General features: G+C 36.0%; 1 protein-coding gene across 1 annotated transcript in view; it reads right to left on the reverse strand.

Moving 5' to 3' along the window:
• CCDC178 (coiled-coil domain containing 178) overlaps window positions 1-25,660 on the reverse strand; it is a 181,162-nt gene that overhangs the window by 110,775 nt on the left and 44,727 nt on the right. The window contains exons 13-17 of the mRNA XM_050709125.1: window positions 23,008-23,070; window positions 16,881-17,042; window positions 14,120-14,233; window positions 10,064-10,209; window positions 6,012-6,171 (exon numbers count right to left, since the gene is read on the reverse strand). Coding sequence (XP_050565082.1) covers window positions 6,012-6,171; window positions 10,064-10,209; window positions 14,120-14,233; window positions 16,881-17,042; window positions 23,008-23,070 — 645 coding nt within the window. The remainder of the gene's footprint in view (window positions 1-6,011; window positions 6,172-10,063; window positions 10,210-14,119; window positions 14,234-16,880; window positions 17,043-23,007; window positions 23,071-25,660) is intronic.

Consider the following 25,660-nt stretch of genomic DNA (forward strand, 5'->3'; position numbering starts at 1 on the left):
ATCAGTGGGATGGTTATTTGGGTAATACTGCTAGCACTTCCCACAGGACAGTATGTAAGTTGATACGGTAAGCCTACCCAGGAGCATGGAGTAAGATTCAGAAGTCTGTCTTGTAACATGGGAGTCCCTCATACCAGTGTAGCACACTGTTGGAAGCCACTGAGTCAACTAATTAAAGACAATTTTATAGCCAGACTATTTATTGTCCTTATCCTCTCCCCATAGAATAGCCTAAAGGGAGCAATGGCTCTCTAGGTGTTAAAAACAAACAAAACAAAAAACAAAAAACAAAACAACAACAACAACAAAAACTCGTCATAAATCTTCAAATGTAACTCTTACGTTTACATGGATATGCTGTAACAAAGCACTTCAGTAACATTAATATTGATTAACAGTATTTTTGAAAGTAAGAGATGGAAACTAATATAAAGGTATTAATGCAGCAAGACTGAAAACAATGACTAGAAGAAAACATGACCTAAATAGATGAATAGTAAATGACAAAAGACACATAGTGGATTTTATCTAATACTATGATGGTAAACTGCCCTTTGGATCTAACTTTGTTTTTCTCTATTTCTTAATTCAACTTCCAACAGCATATTACCATATTTCTGTAACAATCCCTTCTGAAATATGCCATTTTGTAGATTATTTCATTAGTAATACTATCAATACCTGATGAAACAACATATCATGACTGGCTGTTAGAACTGGTCATGGATTTTCTGATATATTATTTCTCAGATGGAAGGTGCTTTTCTATAAAAAATAAAGTGCTCATAGGAATATGTGCATGCTGATTTGTTTTAAAATGAAAAGCATTAAAGTTAGGGTCAAAACATTCTGATCAAACATTTGCAGACTAAATTAAAAAAAAAAAAAAAAAGAATAACTAATTAAAAACTTAACATCTGTAAAATTTGAGGTATTAAAAAAAAAAAGTATATTCCCTTATCATTAAGCTTTCTGCATTGTGGCAAAGGAGAAAACATTGTCATTCCAGTAAAAGAATTTCAAAGTGCCCTTTTATATATCTGAGAAATTCACTTTCAGTTTAAGATGAAACATTTCTAAAGCTGGTCCAATGTTAAGGTACAGTGATAAAGATATATCTATTTACCATCATCTTCTTATTTCTAGTATCATCCATCAGTTAAGTAAATTCGTAGAAATTCTAGAAATGTTATTGGGTGGTAGGGGTATTTTTGCAGAAAACTAATGTTAATTAATAGAAACAGGAAGTTCTGATACTACTACTATTTCAAAGCCAAAAGAAATTCAAAGTATCAGGATTTCTGTTAATGCTTTGGATAACAAAATTTAATGCATTTATCAAAAGTATAAGTCTGCATAGGTAGATGTCTGAATTTCAAGATTTGTACACCTGCATTTCATCATGTATACAATAGCAAATACTAATAAGGACAAATTTTCACATTTCAAATGAGTTTTGGTCATTCAAAATGTCTTGCTCAATCTTCAAAAACCACGGTAATCATTTTTACAGTTACTTTAATTGCAAGTACAATAATCACATTAGCAGCAGAAAATAAGAACAAGCAGGCTTGTTTTCAGGTTAAGAAAACAAGGCACAACATAATCATTCTGAACGTGATCCAATACTCATTATGAATTGTTATGTCAAAGAATTCTTATCTGTGCGTTTAATACCGCACATATCAGCACTGAACCAAATGGCAATATGATAGTTTGGGGACCGTACTCTCTCTGTAGAACATAAGGTAATGAGATGCTATGAGAGTAGTTACAAATAGCACAGTGATAAAATATGCCTGTAAGGTATAACTTCATCATTATACATGTAAATTTCACCACATTTAGTAGCATGCACATCAGTTAAACAAAAGTCACACCTTGTGTTTAGCTGTGACATTTGTTACATTCATGTGTCATAGTCCTATCACTTGGCAGCACTCTCTCCTGTGATAAGACAAAGTCTAGGAGGTCTGCAAAAGCAGTGACTCAGCTCTCCAGCCAAACCACACAATGTGGGTTGCTACAAGAACCAGGCACACAGATTCTTCAGCTTCTCATCCTATTTAGTCCTGGTCATGAAAAGACTGCTTCCGTCCCTCAGTGCACCACAGGAGTCTCCTCACAAAATTTCTTTCTTTGTCAGGATCTGTGCTAGGGCCACTAGTTTCTTATGCATCTTCTCCCTTAGCAGGACCATTCTTCAACTCTATTTTCCTTCACAGTAATGACAAGGGTCTCTAGCTTTCTCATCAAATTTCTCACCTAGTTTCTGGCCAGTTTGTCTCTTCATAAGAGATTGTTTTTATGGATTTAACAGTACCATCTAGTCTCCAGAAGAAAGAAGCCTCGTGCTCAAAGAAAGATGTCACTGTCTATCCCCTTTTCGTCAAGCCATTCAAACCCTTTTCTTGGCAAGAAGTTTTTCTTTCCTCTTGTTCTCCCTCACCGGCTTTTACTCACCTTCACAAAATCTAAGTAAGCACAAAAAGGACATTAAATTGGACCTTTGCATAGATCTCAGACTGGGTTTTTCAGTCTTACTAGTCTTTCCATTCCTTACTGTATCATTCTCATTTGTATAAGGTGTGAGGGCTCATACTCGTCCATCTTATAAGCAAGATAATTGATTATTAACTTGCTTATTAGATTAAGTAAGCTTATTAGATTAATTATTATCTTGATTATTATCTTATTATAAGCAAGATGATTGATAATTCCAAGCTTGAAACTGTATGATCAGCTGTGTACCTCTAACATTTTGGATTGACACTTACATCTGCATCTCTCCCTAAGTAGAAGGAACTACTAATAATCAACTTTCAATTTGCAGAGTCAAAAGTTTGTTTTCTGTATTAGATCTTTTCCTGAATCAGCCAAAATATCTAACAGCAATTCTCCCAGATTAAATGATACAGTTTATGTTGAGTTGCTTGGGGTTTTGTTTTCACCTTGCCTTTGAAAACATACGATGTTACCATATATATTCATAGCCTATTTAGAAAACATCTCCTTTCAGTTTTTGCACTTCATGACACTTGGAGCAAAGTATTATAATTTTTGTCCTATCAGGACAGGCAATTCTCATTCAGTACTATATCTGACTAGTGTTCCTAGATGCCCTACGTCAGAAACTCTTGAACCTGCCTTCTATATACTGTATTCCAGAAGTCGGGGTATTGCTTTTTTGGTGTTGTTTGTTTGTTTGTATTCCCCTTGTGGGGGCTAATCCTGCGAGAACTGTTTTTTCAACCTCCCATACCTCACCTTAGAAATAGGCATAGCCTTGTCTAACTGCATCACCCACAAGCAGGGGATTGAATGGCCTCACCTAGATTCAGACCCAGAGACACAAAGCCTGTGAAAAACGAACTAGGACGTATGCTCCTTTACTACTTCAGCAAACCAGCTTACATCTCCAGACTAAGAAAGCCGTAAAATCATTGTACCACATTATCTGAAGTTGGAACTTATATAGAAATAGTTTTATTCAAAAATCAGAATTGAAATGCTTTTTCATTCAACCCATTAAGTAAGAAAATATATCTTTAATATAGGCTAGGTAGTAGGCTTTTTCTAGCAGCTTAGAAGATTTGACTTTTTACCTACAGCAAAAACTTCTGAAAGCTGTCCAAGTGACCATCTCAAGATAGCCACAGTAGCCATCCTTCTAAAGAAATGGTCCAAATTTTACAAATCATAGCTAGCCTCCCTGAAGAGCCTGCCTGAATTTACTGGGATTCAAATTGAATTGCCTATAAATGCTAGTTCCAATGTCTTATCAAACTTGCCACCCACTGGTACTAGGCCTTTTGCCCATTTCCATTGGGTAGTAAACACTGAAGTCCCTGCTGAAATTTTTTGATTGTCCATAAGGTACTGAAGGAATATTTGGCTTTGCTGGTGTTATTGCTTCCAGTTTAGTTTCATGACTAGCAAGAAAGTGAGAGTAAATGAACTAAATGTGAGGAGGGAGAGAGAGAAAGAGATTTCTAATGTAATATAAACATATAGGAATTATACTTTTTAAATTTCTTAATACTTCTAAACATTTTTAAATGGATTAGTGGGGTTGGGTTTTATAGAAGTTGTGAATAAATGCTTTTATCTGCATTTCATATAAAAATAATGAAGAATGACATTAAAATGATGCGGTAATAACAAAGTAAATAGCCAAAGGGTAACAGTGTGTGCCTCCATTTCGGCTGCAGGCCTAAATGGAGAGATGTTATCACAGAGACCAGCAATGTATTCCAGTAAAAACTAAAAACAGGCTTTCAAGCATGCAGCAAAATATTACTTACATTTAACCACCAAAAACTTGGCATAATCTCATTACCCCAACATTACTTTAATAAAGAAATACTGTTAAGAGCTCTCCATAACTTAGTGTCAAGGGAAAGTGGGAGCAGAGAGGAGACAGGATGAAACAGAAAACATTAGGAAAAACAAATCTTGGTGTTCTGGAGAAGGAGATAAGAAATCTACCTCTCCAAGCAATCCTTACAGAGATTTTTGAAGTTAAGGTGAAGATGAGCAAGTCAACATACCGGCAGGTAATTTTGACCTTAGAATTAATTTAACACAAGACAGGAGACAGTTATGGTATTCTGACAGGACTGATATACCAGTGAAAAGTAATAAAATAGCAATCTCTATTAAAAAAAAAAAAAGACAAGATCTCATTGTTGCTATTTCCCTTTCTTTCATACCCTGAGCAGTATAGATTTTGAGAAATAAAGTGAAATACATTTGCAACAGAACTATATGTGATGCAGTGCTGAGACAAAATAAAAATCATTCTAAAAGTTTTCACTACTAGTATGAAAGAAGAACTTAGATTTGATATCACTGTAGAACACTTTGCATCATCTAGCACCATTGACAATAACTCAAAGAGTCAAGAATGTAGATGCTTACATAATTTTCTAAAATATATTCTCACTTCCCCACAGGTTTTGTAATTTCAGCATTGCACAGTAGCCCTGTTAATACACTAGAGATAGGAAGTAAAAGTGAATAGTAAAGAGAATGTAATTGAGTAGCTTAATTTACCTAATCTACTCTAAATTAACTGAGAAAAGTACAAACTGGGCATGAAAGTAAAGAATACAAGATGAAAAGTGAATATTTAAATTATTTTTAAAACAGATACAATTGCAAAAATATTAACCTTGGAATATCTTCACAGAAGACAAAGCTTTTAATTTCTATTTTCATGTAAAAATGAAGAAAACTACATGCAAAAATCTAGGCATTTTTCCATGTTCTTGGGAAAACAGTAAATATGAAACCAATGCAGAAAACAATGTGAAGAATTGTATTGCATCTGATTTCTCAGATGGTTATTACTCCTCTGTATTTAATATTTCTGTTTCAAATGGCTCTTATTCCTCGTTAATATCTACATAGGGTGTGGCTCCCATCTTCCTAGTACCAACTGCAGCATCTAAGATCTAGATAAGAGACCTATTATGTAGTAGCTCCTGACAGTTCAGAAACAGCTTTATCCAAAAGACCAAAGTTGGGCTGCTACACTATCAAGACAATTGCATGCACTGAGCAATATTCTTGCAAGGAAGTGATTAAAAAGGAATGGGAACTTATTGATGCTGATCTTAATCAAAGTTATCTGAGATTTTATTTGTTATTGAGCACTTGGTGAAAAGGAGAAGATTTTCAAGTCAGCAGAAGCAATGACTTTTTTTTATCCTTGTCCTTCACAGAGGTAACTACAAATCAAAGGGGAAAAAAAATAGGGGAGAGAAAGCATACAATAATCCTAAACATTAATGAAAAATTAAATGTGCCAAAGCACATAATTCTCCTAAAATAATTTATTTATTCACAGAAATATAAAAGTCTACTATGGAAAATAGCAATTCATTTCACTGGAAATATTTTCAAACTTTTGATAAAAATAGTATCTTCTTACATATTAAAAGAGCCAGAACTAACCAAATAGTTGCTTCATTTCTCACATAAAGAAAGCCAGCTCTGACAATACTCACTGCAGAATCCTTCAGATCTTTCTTTCTAGTCTGTAGCAACTCTCCATATGTTTTTTCTTCACGCTTTAACCTTTTTTCATATTCTGCTAGCTCATCTTGTAGATGATTAAATAATATCTGCACATTTTGCTGCTTAAACTTCACATCACTTAAATTTTTCCTTTGAAAGAAAAAAATAAATTCCATGAAGTAATAAAGATTATGCTACACTTTTTTAGTCTTTATAGGCCTAATGTTTAATTTTATAATAGATAAAATAGGTGGTCTTCTCACAAATAATGTTACCTTGTAAAACAAACAAACAAAAAACAGAGATGTAAGATGGAGCTTATCATGATTGCAAATACCACTTAAGGACACTCTACTTATCAGTGGGTCTCCTTATCCAATGAGTCTATTGCGATACGTAACTCCCTCAATTTTCAAGAACAGCTTGCATTTCTAAAAGTAACTTTCTGGAGAATAGACTGGTTCACTCCCATATCTTCTGGAATAACGAGATTCTGAGATCCAGAACGAGCTCATGACCAGTGACATATTGGGTAACCAGTATTTTTATTACTTGTTGAGACTGGAAAGGGGAGCTTCATATCATCTGTATATTTCTTTTATGTTTCTGTCCTTACCTAGTATTGTTTCTTTAATCTGTAGGAATGAAATAAGTAAAATTAAGCATTTTTTACAGGTTTCCAGTAATTACTAAAATTCTGTTCTCCCAGGATGTGTTCTTCTGTTACTTTTAGACAAGAGAGTATTTAAAATATATATATATTTTTAATTGTTTTTCTGCAACATAACCTAAACCTTTTCAGCAATGTAACTCTTGGCTGCATAAAGATTGTATCACAATGCGCACACAAAAGAGAAATCTCAATAGACAAATTTAAGCCAATTTTTTCCAATATTCAGGCTTTGTTGTGTTACTTTAGAATTATTTTAACACTAAAATAATACATTTTCTAATTTTAAAACAAATCTAACAGTCTGAAAAAAAGAGAAAGATCTATCACATAAAACTTATGCTTACTTCTCAGGAGCCATTTATGCTGTCAAGCTAGGAACAGCTGGGACAAATAATATGTTATCCTTACCAATTACGTGATGCTTGAAACAACAGAAGTATTTAGGGGTTTTGGATTTAGTTCTAAATTCTGGAGGTCACAAGATCCTCCTCACAGTCTCTTCTGAGACTTTCTGCAACAAAACAACCCTCTTTGCAGAAAATTAGAGCATCTAAGGCCTCCTCTAAATCAGTGTCTACAAAAACCTCTCTGAAGAGGAGCTGAATAAGTGATCCAGTAGAAATTACCTAGAGTTCCTTTTCACTGAAATACCCTTCCAGCCTTCCTAAACTCCAGCACATCACCTAAACTTGCTTCCCACCCTTATTTCCTTCTCACTGGGATTAAGCACACAGTATGTGAACTGATGCATATAAATGGTAGGGGTTCCAGTATAAGTAAGTGTGCTTCTAACACAAATCTTAAGTTCACAGGATTTGTCCATCATCCTTAAAATATAAGTAGCAACATACTTCATTGAGATTAAAAAAAAAAAAAATAAAAGGTGTGAATGTATTTCATGTTCATTCTTAACTTCAGACATGAAGACATATCTTTATCTTTTCCAAGAGTGCATAAACAATTTTTTCCAAAGCCATTGGTATAAAGCACATTCTAGGTGGGATACCTGCAACACAATTTTCCTTGTTTAGCTAAATTTTAGCTAATTTAAATTTTTTTTTTTTCCTTGTTAGGCTAAATTTTGCAATAGCCTTTTCAGTTTTGTACTCAATTTCATTGTGGGAAAAAAAAAAGTATTTATTTCAACTTATTGTTATTCTATAAACATTGTGCCAGTGTTTCTATTTCACTCCAGTAGCTATTATTTAGTCTTTCTATTGCATTATTGGTAACCAATAGTAAATGAAGTGTTATGCTTCAAAGAAAGATGCTAGGAAGGTTAACTGTAAAAGGATAACAATGAAGACTGACAGAAAAAGTAGGGACTTCTATATCTCAAGTTTATCCAACAGATCACATTTGAATCAGCCTAATGACATGCCAAAAAAAATGGAAAAGTAGAAACAATTACTCCTTTATTCTCACTTTTTCTACCAAGTAAGGCAGGATTCAGCATTCTTACGAAAAGAAAAAAGTTCAAATAGATAGGCATACATACTTTTGAACTACATGTGTAACACAAAATATAACTGTAAATGGCTAGAGACTTTCTTAAGACAGATTGATGAAATACAATGCGATATGTTAGATTATTGGAAACATTAACTGAATAACATAGATTAGCCTGAAAGGAAATTTTCTTCTGAATATTTTTACCATTAATCTTCACTAATGAGAAATAATAAACAAGAAAATAAACAATCAACAATGCTAAACTCTTCTTCTCCTTTGCCCCTCAAGCCCAGAGAGGCTAAATGTTCTGACAATAGGAAGGCATAAAAATCATAGAATCATAGAATTTTGGGGTTGTGTTGGAAGGAACCTCAATGATCACCCAGTTCCAACCCCTTGCCATGGGCAGGGACACCTCCCACGAGATCAGGTTGCCCAAAGCACCATCCAGCTTGGCCTAGAACACCTCCAGGGATGTGGCATCCACAGCTTCTCTCGGCAACCTGTTCCAGTGTCTGATTACCTTTACAGTGAAGAATTTCTTCCTAATGTCTAATCTAAACCTACCCTCATACAGTTTAAAGCCATTACCCCTTGTCCTATCTCTACACTCCCTGACAAAGAGTCTCTCCCCTCCCTGCTGTCCCCTGTTTCAGCAAGTCACATTACAGAGAAAGTCCAGTGTGCTGCACATTCTGTATTCAGGGAGTGACAGAGAAAAGAAAAAAAAAAAAAAAAAAGAAGTAATTGAGTGGTGGTTTGGTTTTTTTTTTGGTCATTTTTTTTGCTTTACCACTCTTCCTACTAGATGAGATCTCTAAAAAGCAGGTTTTCAAGAAAAATATAAAACTTTCTTTACTGTCTATTTTAGGTCTAGAAGCTGGAGAATTTTAAAGAAAATTTCTTTTTGAAAGAGAGCTGGACTTCATAGCTATTTAGAAGCAGAGAATTGCTGGAATAACCTCTCATTATCACTTTTTCTTGACATTATCACTTTTTCTTTCTGTGAATCTAAATACAGCATTTCATTGATATGAAACAACTAACTAATGGCTGAAGAGCTGAGGAAAACATAAAGAGATTTTAATTGTGGAAGGATGCCTTCAGTTCTTGAAGTAAGTTCAGTAAGTTCCACTGCACATTGAGTGCCTCCAAATCATTCTGTTTGAATCAAGAGTTGAAAAAGAACATATCCAGTCCCACATATACAGCTATAAAAATGTACTTATAAAAACAATTTTTTTTTCCCCAGCCAAGAATTTAATGCAATAATCTCTCAAAGATCTTTCAACATTGACAATACATTAAGTGAATGAGATGACAGACAGGGAGATTTATTATAATGACATCAGGATTGCTTTTTTATTATTTAGCAATCTTGCACAACTCAACAATCCAAGCTATTTTCTCTTTGACATTGCTCAGCAGGTTCATCTTTCTCCTTAAAGAGTAAACCTGCTGTGCAATCAACATATATGGCCCTCCAAGGCTTGAGTGGCCTAGAAGGTAGTCTGTATTATCAGTTGGATAGAGACCTCTGAGACTATTTTCAGTATTCATCAGTCACAGTAAGTATAGGTCTACACTTCTTAAACTAGAGAAAACACAGAATGCAAGGAATCCTCCATTAATTAAGGATGCAACTGACCATGAATATTATTAGATTTCCAGAAGTAATTCTGATACCCAAAACTCAATTTGGTAGGCAGACATTGTATCATGAATAACTTCTACAAATGCCTTGAATCTAGAAGCAGTAATCCCACAAAAATACTTTCAAATTATTGAGGAAAAGTGAATTATATTTCCTAGAAATAATGCTATAAAATAATAAAACTACCTGTATTGATAGTAATAAGTAAAGTTATTAAAAGTAATAAACTACCTATACAAGTTCATGAAATAGGTAGTTCTTACCGTAAATCGACAAAAGATTTTTCTGTATTTTCCATCTGTATTTGCTTCATGTTCCATAATGCAGCAAGTTCTTTAAGTTCATTTTTTAAATTTTCCACAGTGTGAGAGTTTTCAGCAATTTTACTGGACACAAATGATTTTTTTTCCTGGAATTAAAAAATATGTAGCATGTAAACTAGCAGGGCTAGACTTCCTAATACTGCAGTTTAAGCATATGATTATGTACAACAGTTCATGAAATTGTATACTTAAAGAAGCAGAACTGTTTCTAGAGGGGCAATTGAAACACTTAGTGCAACTGGAATAATTGCATTTCTGTTAGGGCACGATTTTGCACATCCAGTTGTAGCCCTCCAACTTGTCACGCATCTAAAAATCCATAAATATTATTACAGCACTTATGTTTTTGCAGTTGCCTATGTTGTATATGTATGTATGGAAGTTTGTAGGCCACCTTCTTGATAAAATACACATCCTCTTTAGTTTTTGCTCTTATTCATAAAAGTTTTCCAAATAAGCACTGGCTTGCACAGGAAAAACTTTAATGACAGTGAAAAGGAGAAATTTTCATATGTGACCAAGTTTGGACCTATTTATTTCAGCATATGCAGAGTCAATGTCTTAACTGGCCACTTTTATTGCTAGACCATCAAATTGCTTACACAATACAAAAGTGTTTTAGGCAGATACCTAAAATAATGAACTTTCAGGAAAAAATGTATTTTTAGATGCTACTGACTTGAGGCAGAATGTAATTTACTCATTAACTCTGAAAACTGGCATTACTCATTTGGTTGCTTAAATAGAGAGCTTTGTTCTTTTGGATACCATTTTTTTTTTCATAATGTAGTTTCACTGTACTCCATACAGAGGAGGACTGAAGCACAGAGGACAAGACTTCTGAACTCCTGCCTACTATCTTCTTCTACAAGTACACAACTTCTCAGAGAGATGCTGACGTTAAGCTGCTGAAAAACATTACATTACAAACACTGTTTTCACTAAACTTCCTATTCTGCAGAAGAGATATTAAATTGCAATGTTTTGTTTGTTTGTTTGTTTGTTTCATTCCAAAAGTGACTGATAGTTACAGGACCAAAAAATTAGAATAAAATGAAAAAGAAAAAGAAAAAAAAAAAAAGAAAGATTCATGACAGAAGCAAACACTACTTTCAATAGCAACAGTATCTGGTAAACAAAACTGTAGCTTCTTTTGAATGAAAAAGGCAAATAGCAAGCACTGTAGTGGTACTATAGTATTAAATAGGTGGGAGTCTGCAATTTGGGCAATACTTCTAAAGTGGTATTACTGCATTAGATTTTGAAACCCATACTAATGTGAGGTATGCCGCTATGTAAATGAGTTAAAGAGGGAGGAAAATACCACATACACACATATAGAGATAATTTAAATATGTACACATATAAATACAGAATTTTAAGACCTCACAACTTAGTAGACAAAGAATACATGTCAGTATTTAAATCAAGGTCAATATTTTTAAAATTTCTTCTTTAGCTACCACACCATTTTTCTGAAGCAGTAGCCTATAGTCTAATGATCTTTTTCCTTATAAATGAAGTGCTTCGTAAGGATATACCTAAAAGGTAGCTGAAAAAAAACAGTAACCAAAGCTTTTGTAACAGATGTGAGCACAAGCATGGAAGTGTGTGAGGTACCACATACACATGATATTTGTAAGGCCTCAACTTTCTAAATTGTAATATGCGTCTGTATAGGATTAGGTGGAAATTTCAGGTTTCATGCAGAAACATAGAATCATTAGAAGGAAAATGAAGATATGGTAATTAATGCAAATCCCTATGCAACTGAACCGCCCATAGAGAGTCTCAAACCTCTGAGGAAAATCATATTGGTTTTAGGCTCAGCATCAGGGGTGAAGAAATATGGTAGCCTGTGATATATAGAATGTCAGAGCAGATTACTTGTCTGGGCCTTAAACATAATCATATTATGAAATCCAAAATGATTGAGCTATGAGGGTCAGATATAGAGAAAGAAGTCATGATGAGTAGGTTGTTTGTTTTTTTTTAATTGTTTTATTTTATTAAAAAAAAAAAGTCTGTGTTAGAACAAAACTGCCAGTGAAAATGAATTTTGTCACTTTGACATCCTGTACTCATTTCAGGATTTTTTAACTGAGTTTTTTAACTGAGAAGATAAGAAATGAAAAAGCTTCCAAGGATAGGTTATACTAGCCATTGAGTCAGTGCATTCTGTTACTTATTACAGAAGACAGAGAACTTGCAATCAGGTTTTAGAAAAAACAAACAAACAAAAATGAGTTATGCTACATTCTGTAATCTAAATATTGATGGACTGAATATCCATCCACTCTTTAGGGTTTGCTGTAGTGGATAACAGTCCAGCATCCTGCATAAGCTGACTGAGTCCTTTGACACTCGGACATTATCAATTGAACAGCATTCATCATTCTTCTCAGTTGCTGAACTAGACTACCAGCGTATTATGAGGTAGAATTCACATGCTCTTATCATGATATCTAGCTTTTAGACATTTAAATGACAGCATAAGAAACTAAATCACTTCAAATTCCATGGTAAGACGCAGCAGCCTCCAGTGTGTGATTTATCTTGTCCTAAGATAGATAAACTATGAAGGACTGAGTGAATTGCTTGATCAGTTGGAAGCTGGAGACTCTTTCTTACTCGTGTACTATGAATACTACGGAATCATTGCCATTTCTTCCATACAATCGTTTAAGCCAAGCACTGAACAAGCTTTAAACATGCCAATGTCATAATCCTGAGAGAGTATTAAAATCTCTGAATATATCTTTAAATAATTTCCTTAAAAACAATATAACACTACAGGATAATATAGCGGGCCCCTGCACAGATAGAAATATAATTTATTCTTAAAAATAAGACAGACGCTTTTATAAAGCCCCCCTCTTATTAAACTTCAATTGCTACAATCAAGGAAATGCATCAGGCTCTAAGAATGTAGTATTTAAGGTATCCAAGTATTGTTACTAGTTCAGTACACCAGAGATCTCATAAGATAGGCTTTGTACATTATTTTATTCCACTTACGCAGAACACTAACTCAGATATTGCTAAAGCAACTAATGGATACAGTTATTTACAGTTACTAGGAAAGGCAGCCTTAAAATTAATTTTAAAAAGTATAGAAAAGAACTCCACTCAGAAACAATCTAGAATTACTGAATATTGGTATGCTGACTCATGAGTCATTTCCACATAATCTAAGATACTTTGGTTAACCTGCAGTTTGCTAGAGCACAGTCTTTAACAGAAAGGGATGTATAAATTCTGTCTTCCCTGACAAATTTAGAAACCTATTGAATCGATGAATTCCTCAGTCCTTAATTTAAGATTGTCATAAATAGGAATTCTCAGAGTTTTTCAATAGAAATTATTGGATTCATGAAAGCTATTCTGAACAACATGAAAGCTTTTTTTTTTTTTTAAATCTATATGACTCATCTTTGAGACTGCAATATCTAACTTAAGTTTATACAAATGAAAGTGTAATAAAAATGAACAGACTCTTAGAAACAAAATGCTTGTTTCTTGTAATTCTTATATCCATATTTATATAAAGCATAGTGTTCAGTAATGAAATTCAGTAATTCCCTTCAGTGGATTATACAGCTTAGTATCTGATACAGGAGATATAAACCATCATTTACAAAAAGATGCCATCTGCTGAGCAAACATGCAATCAGCAGGCACTTTCTATTACACTAGAATCCTTTTTGTCCTTTATTGATTTTCTTCATTGTGTTTCCAAAGCCCCTCAAGCAATCTGAGCCAGTGTAGCAAATGAAGAAAGCAAAGGACTTTTCAATGACCCCAATATCAATTCTGCTTTGTACTTTACCCTGTCTCAAGGCTATGGACCTCATAGGTTAGTACAAGCAAGAAACTGAAAACAGTATGTACACTATATGTATGTATATAGCTCCAAAACAACTGTGTAGAAATCTGACAGCCTAACCTTTGAGATTAAATGTATTTTAAAAAAGCCACAAAAGCTTTATGATTCACCTGTATATCTTTTAATTGTTTCAGCAGAATAGTTCTTTTTTTCTCCAGTTGTTTTTCTGTTTGCTCCTGTTGTTTATCTAGGTCTCGTAGTCTCTGATCTAAATAGGAGAGCTTCTGGAGAGAACATTCACAAAGAGATGTGTTAGTATTCAAAAATTATTGTCTTTCATTCCAGAGAATTCAGATAATACATTGGTTGTTAAATACTTTAACAGTCACCATACTTAAGCTTATCTTTGCTTACCCCTAAAAACCTATTTTTCCATCAACACAGTATGCTTATTTGTATGTTTATTTACTGTACGCTTTGAATGAAAAATCCACATCTAAAATAGAAAATATCTTTGCAGCTTTGCAATATTTATCAGTGTTTATCATCACACAGCAAAATATCACTGCTTACTCTTCTCCCCATGCGTCTTTACATTCCTTCTGTCAGGAAGCTACATATAAAGGTCTGTAATCAAAACACATATTTGGAATAGCTTCCATGGAAGTTGTATAAAGGACGAAAGAAATGTTTACTACTTATTATCATTAGCTCATGAAAAATACAGCTAAAGACAGCTAATGGGAAGAGGAAGAAGAAGGAAAATAAATGATTGGGATATCTCATTTCTATATTTTTTCATTAATCCATTCTGTTATTAATTAGTACCTCAAACAAAACAGAAGTTCTTGTCTATTGTATTAATTTCATTTGCATCATTACTATGAGCACCAAATATTAAATGATAGAAATTATTAATACATGTAATAAGGACAATTTGACATTATGATATATACTTATATAAATCATATAATAGTTACATTATTAAAAGTTTTAAATTCAATTTCTTCTATAATAATAAGCATTAAAATCAGTATTAATATTTCCATTCTGAAACACTTTGAACCTTTAATCAATGAGAAAGTTCTTTCTTGAAATTACCAGTATCTTTCACACATCATTCACATACAAATCTGCTTGGGCAAACTCTGTTTCCAGGCTTTTAACACAGAAGCAAATACACAGCCATAGCCGATGATATATAACTTACACCACGCCTCTCTAGGTTTCAAAGAAACTAATGATGTGATCTTTGTCACATTGTTTCTACTTAGGTTCAGTTGGGGAAGGGCTAACAATATTAGTCACTGCCATTAATGCATTGTTTTGAAAATACTATTAACTATTAGAGGAATCTTTTTTCTTTTCTTCTCTTTTCTTTTTTTTTTTTTTTTTAATTTTTCAATTTGACTTATTAAACCTGAATCAAAAATAAACTATCACATAATTCATTATTTGAACTAAAACTATTCAAAATTCTCCATTGCATCTCCAAAAGCATTGAAGTATTGCTACATGCAGAGTGTATCAAGAAACCTGCAAATAGAATAACAATAAAAACTGGAGAATCTCCAGTACTGGAGAATCTCCAGTACTGGAGATCTCCAGTAGCAAGCTATTTACTTATTTGAGTCAGATAACTCAACCATAAACCTACAGACTGATGTTGCAACAGCTTCGTATAGATGAAGCAGCAGAAACTCTTCTGTCTGGGCTTTGACCCAAAATAAAACATCCTGTATCTAAACTAAATAGGTTCAAAAGATGTTGACCTTTCTTGATTGTGAATGATATGGAAGATGTATATGGATTACAGAAAACTCCAACTTCAGTTCTGGACAAAAACCACCAATAGCTAGTTTTGCTTAGTGTTGATTTTGAAACAAAAATGAAGGTATTTTGCTTTTTCTTTTTTTGACAGTAATGCCCTCCTCTTTCAGATACTTCAGAAATAAATCTGTTTACACTGATTATTGCATTTTCAGGTTCAGGTACATAAAACACTTATTTCCTTTGCCCCTTTTGAAAGGCATGCCATCCAGAGGGACCAGGACAGGCTTTATGGGAGGTGGGTCCATGTGAATCTAATTAAGTTCAACAAGGCCAAGTTCAAGGTCCTGAACCTGAGTCAGGACAATCCCAGACATGAATAGAGGCTGGGCAATGAGTGGATTGATAACAACCCTGCAGAGAAGGAGTTGAGGGTATTGGTGAACAAAAATCTGCATATGAGCTGGCAATGTACTTTGCAGCCCAGAAAGCCAGCCATATCCTGGGCTGCATCAAAAGAGGCATGACCAGCAGGTTGAGGGAGGTGACTCTGCCCTTCTGCTCTGTTCTTGTGAGACCCCACCCGGAGTGCTGCATTCAGCTCTGAGGCCCCCAGCACAAAAAGGACATGGAAGTATTAGAACAAGTCCAGAGGAGGGCCACAAGGATGATCAGAGGACTGGAGCACCTCTCCTACAAAGAGAGACTGAGAGAGCTGGGAGTGTTCAGCCTGGAGAAGAGAAGGCTCTAGACCTTTTTGAGGCCTTCCGGTACCTAAAGGAGTCCTACAGGAAAGACGGGGAGGGATTTTTTAATCAGGGAGTGTTGTGATAGGGGTAATGTTTTAAAATGAAAAGAAGGTACATTTAGATGAGGTATAAGGAGTAAATTCTTCACTCAGAGGGTGGTGAGGCACTGGCACAGGCTGCCAAGAGAAGCTGTGGATGCTCCATCCCTGGAGGTGTTCAAGGCCAGGCTGGATGGGGCTTTGGGCAACCTGGGCTGGTGGGAGGTGTCCCTGCCCATGGCAGGGGGGTTGGAACTCAACGATCTTTAATGGTCCCTGTGAACGTCAGTTTCCTCTTATTTATTTTTGTTTTTAATAAATAATACCACAAATTAAATTACACTACCAAATGGTCCAGAATTTACCACTTTTACCTCATGGTTTTCTTTAAATAAATTTTTACTTCTTTTAAACTTTGTTTCTAGATCAGCTACTTCTCTCTCTTTCTCTCCTATCGTCTTCATATCTTCTTCTCTTTTCCTCAGTTTCTCTTTTCTCTTTTCCTCTAGCTCACCATATATTGTTTTAATCCTGGCCTGTTTATTAAAATACATATAAAATTTGCTTTCAGTATGAAATCAGAAGCAGAAGTTAAACATGAAAAATCTGAATCTGAAAGAACATTCATATTGTCAAGTGAATACTATAAATAGACAAAAAAATGCATATACAAAAATAAGTTAACAAATACATCATAAGGTGATTAGAAATGTCTTCAGAATGAAGGAAAAGTTGGCCTTTATGTCATCATATGCATAGGAAAGTTTGAATAGCCAGCACAACTGTCAAACAAATACAGCAGAGGAATCAGCAAGGAATATTATGAAATGCAAATATTACACTGACGCAGACAATGAAATTACAGTAATACTTAACCAAACAGTAGAATAGAATTCCATAAAAGATGGATTAAAATTCCAAATACTAATGCCAAGAGCAAAAATCTTTTCCAATGGGAAATTTGATCACCATACGCATGTTCTTAGATTTAAAAAAAAAAAAAATGAGAGAGAGAGAGAGAGAATGACAATGAAGAGTGAAAAAGAGAAAAAAAAAGACAAAATAAACGAACACCCTTCAATGCTTGGAAATACAAAATACAACAACCAGCTTACATTCACCTCAACTTTCTCCCTGCCAGGGAAATAAAGAAAGAGAAAGAAAGCGAAGTGTTATGTACCAGCAGACATGTTCTTCAGGAAGTGCAGGCAGGCATTACATACATTTTCAATTTCTAATACACCAAATTCACCATCACTTGAACTCAAATAATTATTTATCTGTCTAGCACTGAGTGAACTTGTAATTCATATATAACATTATATTATATACAAGTGGAATGAAACTGGTACCATTTTGATTTCCTTTCATCTGTAGAACCAGAATGAAAGATGCCAGGAAGATTATTGAAAAGAAGGCTGGGAATGACCATACATGGCTTAATCTTTTTGAAGTGTTGTGTTAGGTGGTAAATAACTCCTTCTTCTAGTTTTAAATCATAGTCTACAAACATATTTATCCTTACTGGAAGTGTTTCAAGCAGTAAATGCAGGAGAATTTCTGAACTCCTATAGAATGGCACTACATTAGGTGAAGTTATGGATAAAGTTCCAGATGACAACATGGTTGGTAGATGGAATGGACAAGCTTCCCAGAAAACCATTAGCATTTCAGGAGCTCTGGTGTTTTACACTCAGATGGCATTAGGGGATTCCTTCTAGTTATCTTAGAACAGACCCTCATCTAAACTGCTGTGCACTTGTACAGTCAGTAGTTAATGATAGCTTTTGCTTCTTCAACAGCCTTTCACATCATAATTTTGTCCTATGAGTAAGAAAAATATGCTTGGGATCAAGGATATGAAGTTCGTCTAACCCAGAAAAATGAAGTTGAAAAAAATAGAAAAAATCATTTTAGGAGAAAAAGAACTTAAAAATCTCCTTAAAAGAATTATAAGATATTTCTAAAGATGAACCTCTTTATTCTGAAAACACATGGACTGCAATGACAAAAGCAGTTCTGAGAAACAAATTTATTTCCCATTAGGGAAGTGTTCTGTTCCTATCTGTAGAAGGAAAGAAGTGGGCTAGAATTGCCACTGAGTGGTCTTTGCAAGAACCAAGAGAGAAGAAGATTTTTAATTCCAACAAACAATCAAAATTATTAATTCAAAAAAAAAGTAAGAAAGATGTTTGGAAGCACCAAATCAAACCTGTCATGCTGCAACAGTCAGACCCAGAAGCATTCCCTTCAGCCTTCTCTGAAGCAAAGCTTGTGAATCAGAGGGAAGTTGGACATCAAAGACAAGTACATATGGCAGAGACCTTGTGCAACACGTGGCTTAGAAGAGAAGCATTCAGCACTTCCTGCTAATGTCAGGGATGAACAGGAACTGCAAAATCTCTCTTAGAGACTGTCTTTCTAGAAGTGCAAGACATAGATACTAGATTCTGCTATTGAGCTCTTGAAAGTTTGAAGTCACAAAATGGAAAAGAACAGGCTTGTAACAGAAGAAAGATGGTGACTGTAAATATACACAAGCAAATAAAAAAAGGATCAGACCTCTCAAACAAATAAAATGGAAACAAAAGTCTCAGAAGGAGTTATGGTCATCACAGTAAATTCAGTGTTCATTTCTAAAGAAGAAAAGCCTACAAGACCTCTCAGATTACATCTCTCCTGTCTGAAACAACTGTAAAAGAAGGCAAAGAGAGTCTCTGAGCTAAGAAGACTTGCAATAAAGGACTGCAATGCCCCCATACAGTTCTGGCTATGTTCTTTAGATCAGAATCTACACACGTGGATCAAAATCCAACATCAGAACACTCACAGCATGTGAATATTCTTTTCAGGATGAGCAGCAAGGATCAATGGAACCAAATTACACTGTATCTCACAATAGTGAGGGTGTGAATATTAATACTAGACATATTTTTCACAGAAGTATTACAAGTCTCTTTCTTAGGAAGGAAGAGATGGATCTCAGTGGCATTCATTTACCAACTATGAAAAGGCTCTCAGGATATTCTATCTACTGCTGTGCTAAATATGCATCACAGGAGATCTTTTCCAGTATCAAAGTGATCTTGGATAAGAAAAAATTGACTAGTTGTGCTCCTTAGCTGCTATCAAGTTTAACTAAGAATAAGGCAATTCTTGTACTGCTTGCAAGGGATTTGATTCAGCTTGTTTAGGGTGGTTCAAGTTTGGCAGGATCATTATCGCTGTATCCCATCTCCTTGCAGGAGGTACCCAACTGTAATTGGTAAAATAGACACAGACACAGACACAGACACAGATTTCTAGGTTGGAAGAGACCTCAAGATCATCGAGTCCAACCTCCGACCTAACACTAAGTACTCCACTAAACCATATCGCTAAGCTCTACATCTAAACGTCTTTTAAAGACCTCCAGGGATGGTGACTCCACCACCTCCCTGGGCAGCCCGTTCCAATGCTTAATAACCCTTTCGGTAAAGAAGTACTTCCTAACATCCAACCTAAAACTCCCCTGTCGCAACTTTCGCCCATTCCCCCTCGTCCTGTCACCAGGCACGTGGGAGAACAGACCAACCCCCACCTCACTACAGCCTCCTTTAAGGTAACTGTAGAGAGCGATAAGGTTGCCCCTGAGCCTCCTCTGCTCCAGGCTGAACAAGCCCAGCTCCCTCAGCTGCTCCTCGTAAGACTTGTTCTCCAGACCCCTCACCAGCTTGGTCGCCCTTCTCTGGACTCGCTCGAGCACCTCGATGTCCTTCCTGTAGCGAGGGGCCCAAAACTGAACACAGTACTCAAGGTGCGGCCTCACCAGAGCCGAGTACAGGGGCACAATCACTTCCCTGGACCTGCTGGCCACACTGCTTCTTATACAGGCCAGGATGCTGTTGGCCTTCTTGGCCACCTGAGCACACTGCTGGCTCATATTCAGCCGACTATCAACCAATACTCCCAGGTCCTTCTCGGCCAAGCAGCCTTCCAGCCACTCATCTCCCAGCCTGTAGCTCTGCTTGGGGTTGTTGTGCCCCAGGTGCAGGACCCGGCACTTGGCCTTGTTGAACTTCATACAGTTGACCTCAGCCCATCGCTCCAGCCTATCCAGATCCTCCTGCAGAGCCTTCCTGCCCTCGAGCAGATCGACACACGCACTTAGCTTGGTGTCATCTGCAAACTTACTGAGGGTGCACTGGACGCCCTCATCCAGATCATCGATAAAGATATTAAAGAGGACCGGCCCCAGTACCGAGCCCTGGGGGACACCACTTGTGACCAGCCTCCAACCAGATTTGACTCCATTCACCACAACTCTCTGGGCCCGGCTATCCAGCCAGTTTCTAACCCAGCGAAGCGTACGCCAGTCCAAGCCACGAGCAGCCAGTTTCTTGAGGAGAATGTTGTGGGGAACGGTGTCAAAAGCCTTACTGAGGTCAAGGTAAACCACATCCACAGCCCTTCCCTCATCCACCAAGCGCGTCACTTTGTCACAGAAGGAGATCAGGTTCGTCAAGCAGGACCTGCCTTTCATAAACCCATGCTGACTGGGCCTGATCGCCTGCTTGCCCTGCAAGTGCCGCGTGATGACCCTCAAGATAATCTGCTCCATGAGCTTTCCTGGCACTGAGGTCAAACTGACAGGCCTATAGTTCCCCGGGTCTGCCCTCCGGCCCTTCTTATAGATGGGCGTCACATTGGCTAGCCGCCAGTCAACTGGGACCTCCCCCGATAGCCAGGACTGCCGATAAATGATGGAAAGCGGCTCGGCCAGCTCCTCCACCAGTTCTTTCAGTACCCTCGGGTGCATCCCATCCGGCCCCATCGACTTGCGCACATCCAAGCTCCTTAGCAGGTCGCCAACCATTTCCTCATGAATAGCGAAGGCCACATCCTGCTCCCCATCCCCTTCCACCAGCTCAGGGCACTGGGTATCCAGAGAACAACTGGTATTGCCGCTAAAGACTGAGGCAAAGGCGGCATTAAGCACCTCAGCCTTTTCCTCATCCTTAGTAACTAGGTTTCCCCTCGCATCCAGTAAAGGATGGAGATTCTCCTTAGTCCTCCGTTTCGCGTTGATATATTTGTAAAAGGATTTTTTGTTGTCTTTAACGGCAGTAGCCAGGTTGAGCTCCAGATGAGCTTTGGCCTTTAATTCTTTAATTTAATTCTTGTACTGCTTGCAAGGGATTTGATTCAGCTTGTTTAGGGTGGTTCAAGTTTGGCAGGATCATTATCGCTGTATCCCATCTCCTTGCAGGAGGTACCCAACTGTAATTGGTAATATACTGCTTTCTGTTCTCTTGTCAGCATGACGCACCAATGGCAAGGACAATACCAACAGCCAGTTGGCATTTTGCTAATTTTTGTCTGTATCATGAAGGTCTCTGTGTTACTGGATTGCAACTTTGAAAGAAACATTGATTTTCATCTTCTTGCATAATAGGGAATCATGTAGTGAGCTCAGGAAAGTTTCTCAGACTATCAGATATCTGACAGAAACTAGAGCTTGGTTCTGATAACCCCATCTTAAGGCCTTCTGTCTCTTGCTGGTGACACTCAATGCAGAAATTTAGGATTTCTTCAGAAAATAGTCCTGGAGCTTCCACTCTGTGTCTTTCTCAAGGCTTTAAGACTTTATAGTTACTACAACACATTTAATATGACCATTATGCATGCTCTCACAGGAGACACCTGAAGGAATCAATTTGCCAAAGGATGGAAATAGATGGAATATCCTTTTTGGTAATGCCATTATTGGGATTTCAGTCAGAAAAGCTGAAGGAGTATCAAGACTTGCCTGAGGATTGTTGAAGAGCATCACTGAAGTCCAGAGAAAAATAAATTCTTTACTATGAGATTGGTGAGGCAGTGGCACAGGCTGCCAAGAGAAGCTGCGGATGCCCCATCCCTGGAGGTTTTCGAGGCCAGGCTGGATGGGACTTTGGGCAACCTGGTCTGGCAGGAGGTATCCGGGCCCATGGCAGGGGAGTTGGAACTAGGGGATCTTTAAGGTCCCTGCTAATTCAAACAGTTCTATGATTCTATGATCATAGAATAAAAAGTAATACAAGCATGTTTTGTGCGAATTCAGCAGTTCACACCAGAAGAATATAAAATGGTGTTAAGGCAGCCTGTTTTATATATGCGTGTGTCAATATAAGGTATAGTAAGAGTCTGATTGCACTTGAAACTGAAGTAAGAAAGACATACAAATTCAAATTATAGTGTTGCTGCATATATATATTAGTACTGAAAGTTTTTTTTTTTTCTTTTTCTAGTGAACTGGAAATTATTGTGAATAACTAGGTTAAAACTAAAATATTCCATGTGTTCATAAGTATTAAAATTTTCCTAGCTGAAAACAAAAAACAGCAAACATTGTTACTTAGCAAAACCTATTAGCTTTCTATTTGAATTGATCAGAAGTTACTCTAAGCTAATTTATGGTTGGAAGTAAAAAGAATGCAGAAGAATTTAGATTTGAAGTAAACCAGTTACTGTCATGTTTACCTGAATAACTTTCCAAACTTCTTTTTCATCTTGAATTTCTTTTTTAAGATTCCACTCCAAATTCTTGAAAACAAAAAACAAAAAACAAAAACATATACAACACATAAGAAAACAAATTAATGGACAACAGCAACGAAAATTTAACACTAACATCACAGTAAGGATGACTACAACTTTTAAATTTTCTCTCAAGTATCATAAAATTATATAAAAAAGGAAATTACAACACCAACTCATGCACAATAGGTAAATAAATATAGATTATACTATACAAAAAGCAACAATATTTTCTTAATTTGAATAAATATAAAAATAATGTAATTTAATTTTGGTACCTTAAGATAATTAAATGTGTGAAGGAGCTGAATGAGTTGGCTTACCTAAATGGCTATTGAATATCGAATGTTAAAATTTAAAAATATCTCAGTGCCTTCTGTATTTTATATGATGGAACTTTTTTTTTTTTTTTTTTTTGTAATTTCTACTAAAAATCTGAACATGTTTTAGCCCTTTCTTATATGAGCATCCTACTCACACCACTTCTAGGATTACAGTTATATAGAAAATTATTATAGATTGCACATTGAAAACCTCTAGTTTAATGTGTCAGATTAGCAGACGATCATAACTATACCCGATTACAATCTAAGTCAAATTCTAATTAGGGCTTTCTGTTTTCTTTTTTAAATGAATTAAGGGACTGAAAAACTGATTACTTAAGCAAAACTAGGTGCAACATGGCCAATAGTGAAGTAAGAAACAGACTCAATCACATCTATTGAAATGTACTTCTTGAAGATGTTTTATTCACATCCGTGTCTGCATTACAGAAGTGCATATGCCATCTATACTCAGAGAGGGAGGTTCTTGCATAAGCAAGTCATAAGCATTTCCTAGATGCCACATAAATAGCAAAATACAGAAGCAGGTGACAAACAACCCCATTTATTCTCAAACCCCAAATCCCAAAGATTATTAGAAACTTCAAGGGTATTGAAGACAGGGATACCAGTGTTCATGTGGAAAGCGCAATTGCAAGGAAATCCTGTAATCAATGAGTAGAAGCTTTTTTTCTCCAGATGAAAGTTCATACATTTGCTCCACGGAAAACTCTGAGCAACAACCTGTACCCATGGCCCTACATTTCCCCTCACATATGCTTATAGGTTATCTCAATCTAAATCTACTTAGTCTACTAGGTGGAGTGTAGCTCCAAAACCCAGCATCATTTAAATGACTAATAATAACACTTGGTAATTGTGTGAATATATTCTTCAGTCTGTTCAGTAGCCCATGGAAACAGATTAACTGGTGGTTACAGACAGACACTTTTATCAGACACACCAAGGGGTGATTGGTCTAACAAAATATCAGCAGAGACCAGGCAGTCAAATTATATAAATATAAATTGCACCTTTGTTTATATGACCATATTCAAAATTCATCACTGTTCAACTGTTTCTTAGACAGAGAGGTATCTTAGCTTCTGTGCACTCTATTCTCACTAAACTAGCAACTTTTAGCTTGCATTTAACTCTTGCAACTGGCCACCTTCCCTGTGTGTGTCTTCATGTGTATATGTATGCTTTTAAATTATTATAACCACAGTGCTTTTGCTAAGTTACAGTAACTGAGACTAACTATAGCAACATTAAAGCTGATAAGAGAATGATCATTCTATAACTGTTAGTAATGGAGGTATTCAACAACAAGGGTACTGAATCTACATGAGTGGTGCTGGAAAGCTATCTTATCAGTGGAGATGGGACCATTAGCAATGGCTTAATGTAGAAGTTAAGTCATGACAACACATACAAAATGAAATTCTCTTACCATAAATGTATAACATTGAGATAAATTTCTCACTGACTACTTGCCCAGGATACCAACACTATTTATGACTTGAGAAGGGACATTAAGGAACAACATTCTGGAAATATTGGAAAGAAAATAAACACCACCAAACAGAAGAGAAGCTATTAGCAGCCTGACTGTATCTTCCAAAATTTGAAATTATGTCTAAAAGAAGGAAAACAGAAAAGATCCTGAGCTTTGCCAATTTAAATCTAAAAATAATGTTGCACAACTAAGAGTTTTTAGAAAACCTACAAAGAACATTAGAACTAGTAACGAGTCTTTTTCCAAACACATCTGAGTAGGAAGGCTGCTAGAGACAATATAAAACCAACAGGTGATCAAAAGCACTGACAGACAGATTTGAACATGAAGCATTCAAAATATGATAGGAAAAATAGCCCAAATCCCAAATCAAATAAAACATTTAAAGCCCTAATAGGCAAACTGATAACATGTATTATTATGAAAAAATAAATGGAGAATTTAATGCAGGAGAGGAATCAGCATGACTGGGAAGTGGTGCCACAAAGTCATCAATTTTCCGAAGGATGTAACAAGTATGTGGAAAAGAGCGTCTGGTGATACTGTCTACTTGGACTCCTAACTGGTATTTCATAAAGTATTATATGAATGACTCCATAAGAAATCAGTCCTCACATGACTATATAAAGCATTCAAAGATAGAAGACATACAGTAGAAATAAATCATCAGTTTTCACAGTATCAGAGCTACACTTGGGTCCTGCAAGTATCCATGCAGGATCCTGTGGTTTCCAATTTATTCAGACACAATAAG

Source organism: Cygnus atratus, chromosome 2, assembly GCF_013377495.2.
Source record: "Cygnus atratus isolate AKBS03 ecotype Queensland, Australia chromosome 2, CAtr_DNAZoo_HiC_assembly, whole genome shotgun sequence".
In the NCBI taxonomy this organism is placed as follows: Eukaryota; Metazoa; Chordata; class Aves; order Anseriformes; family Anatidae; genus Cygnus; species Cygnus atratus.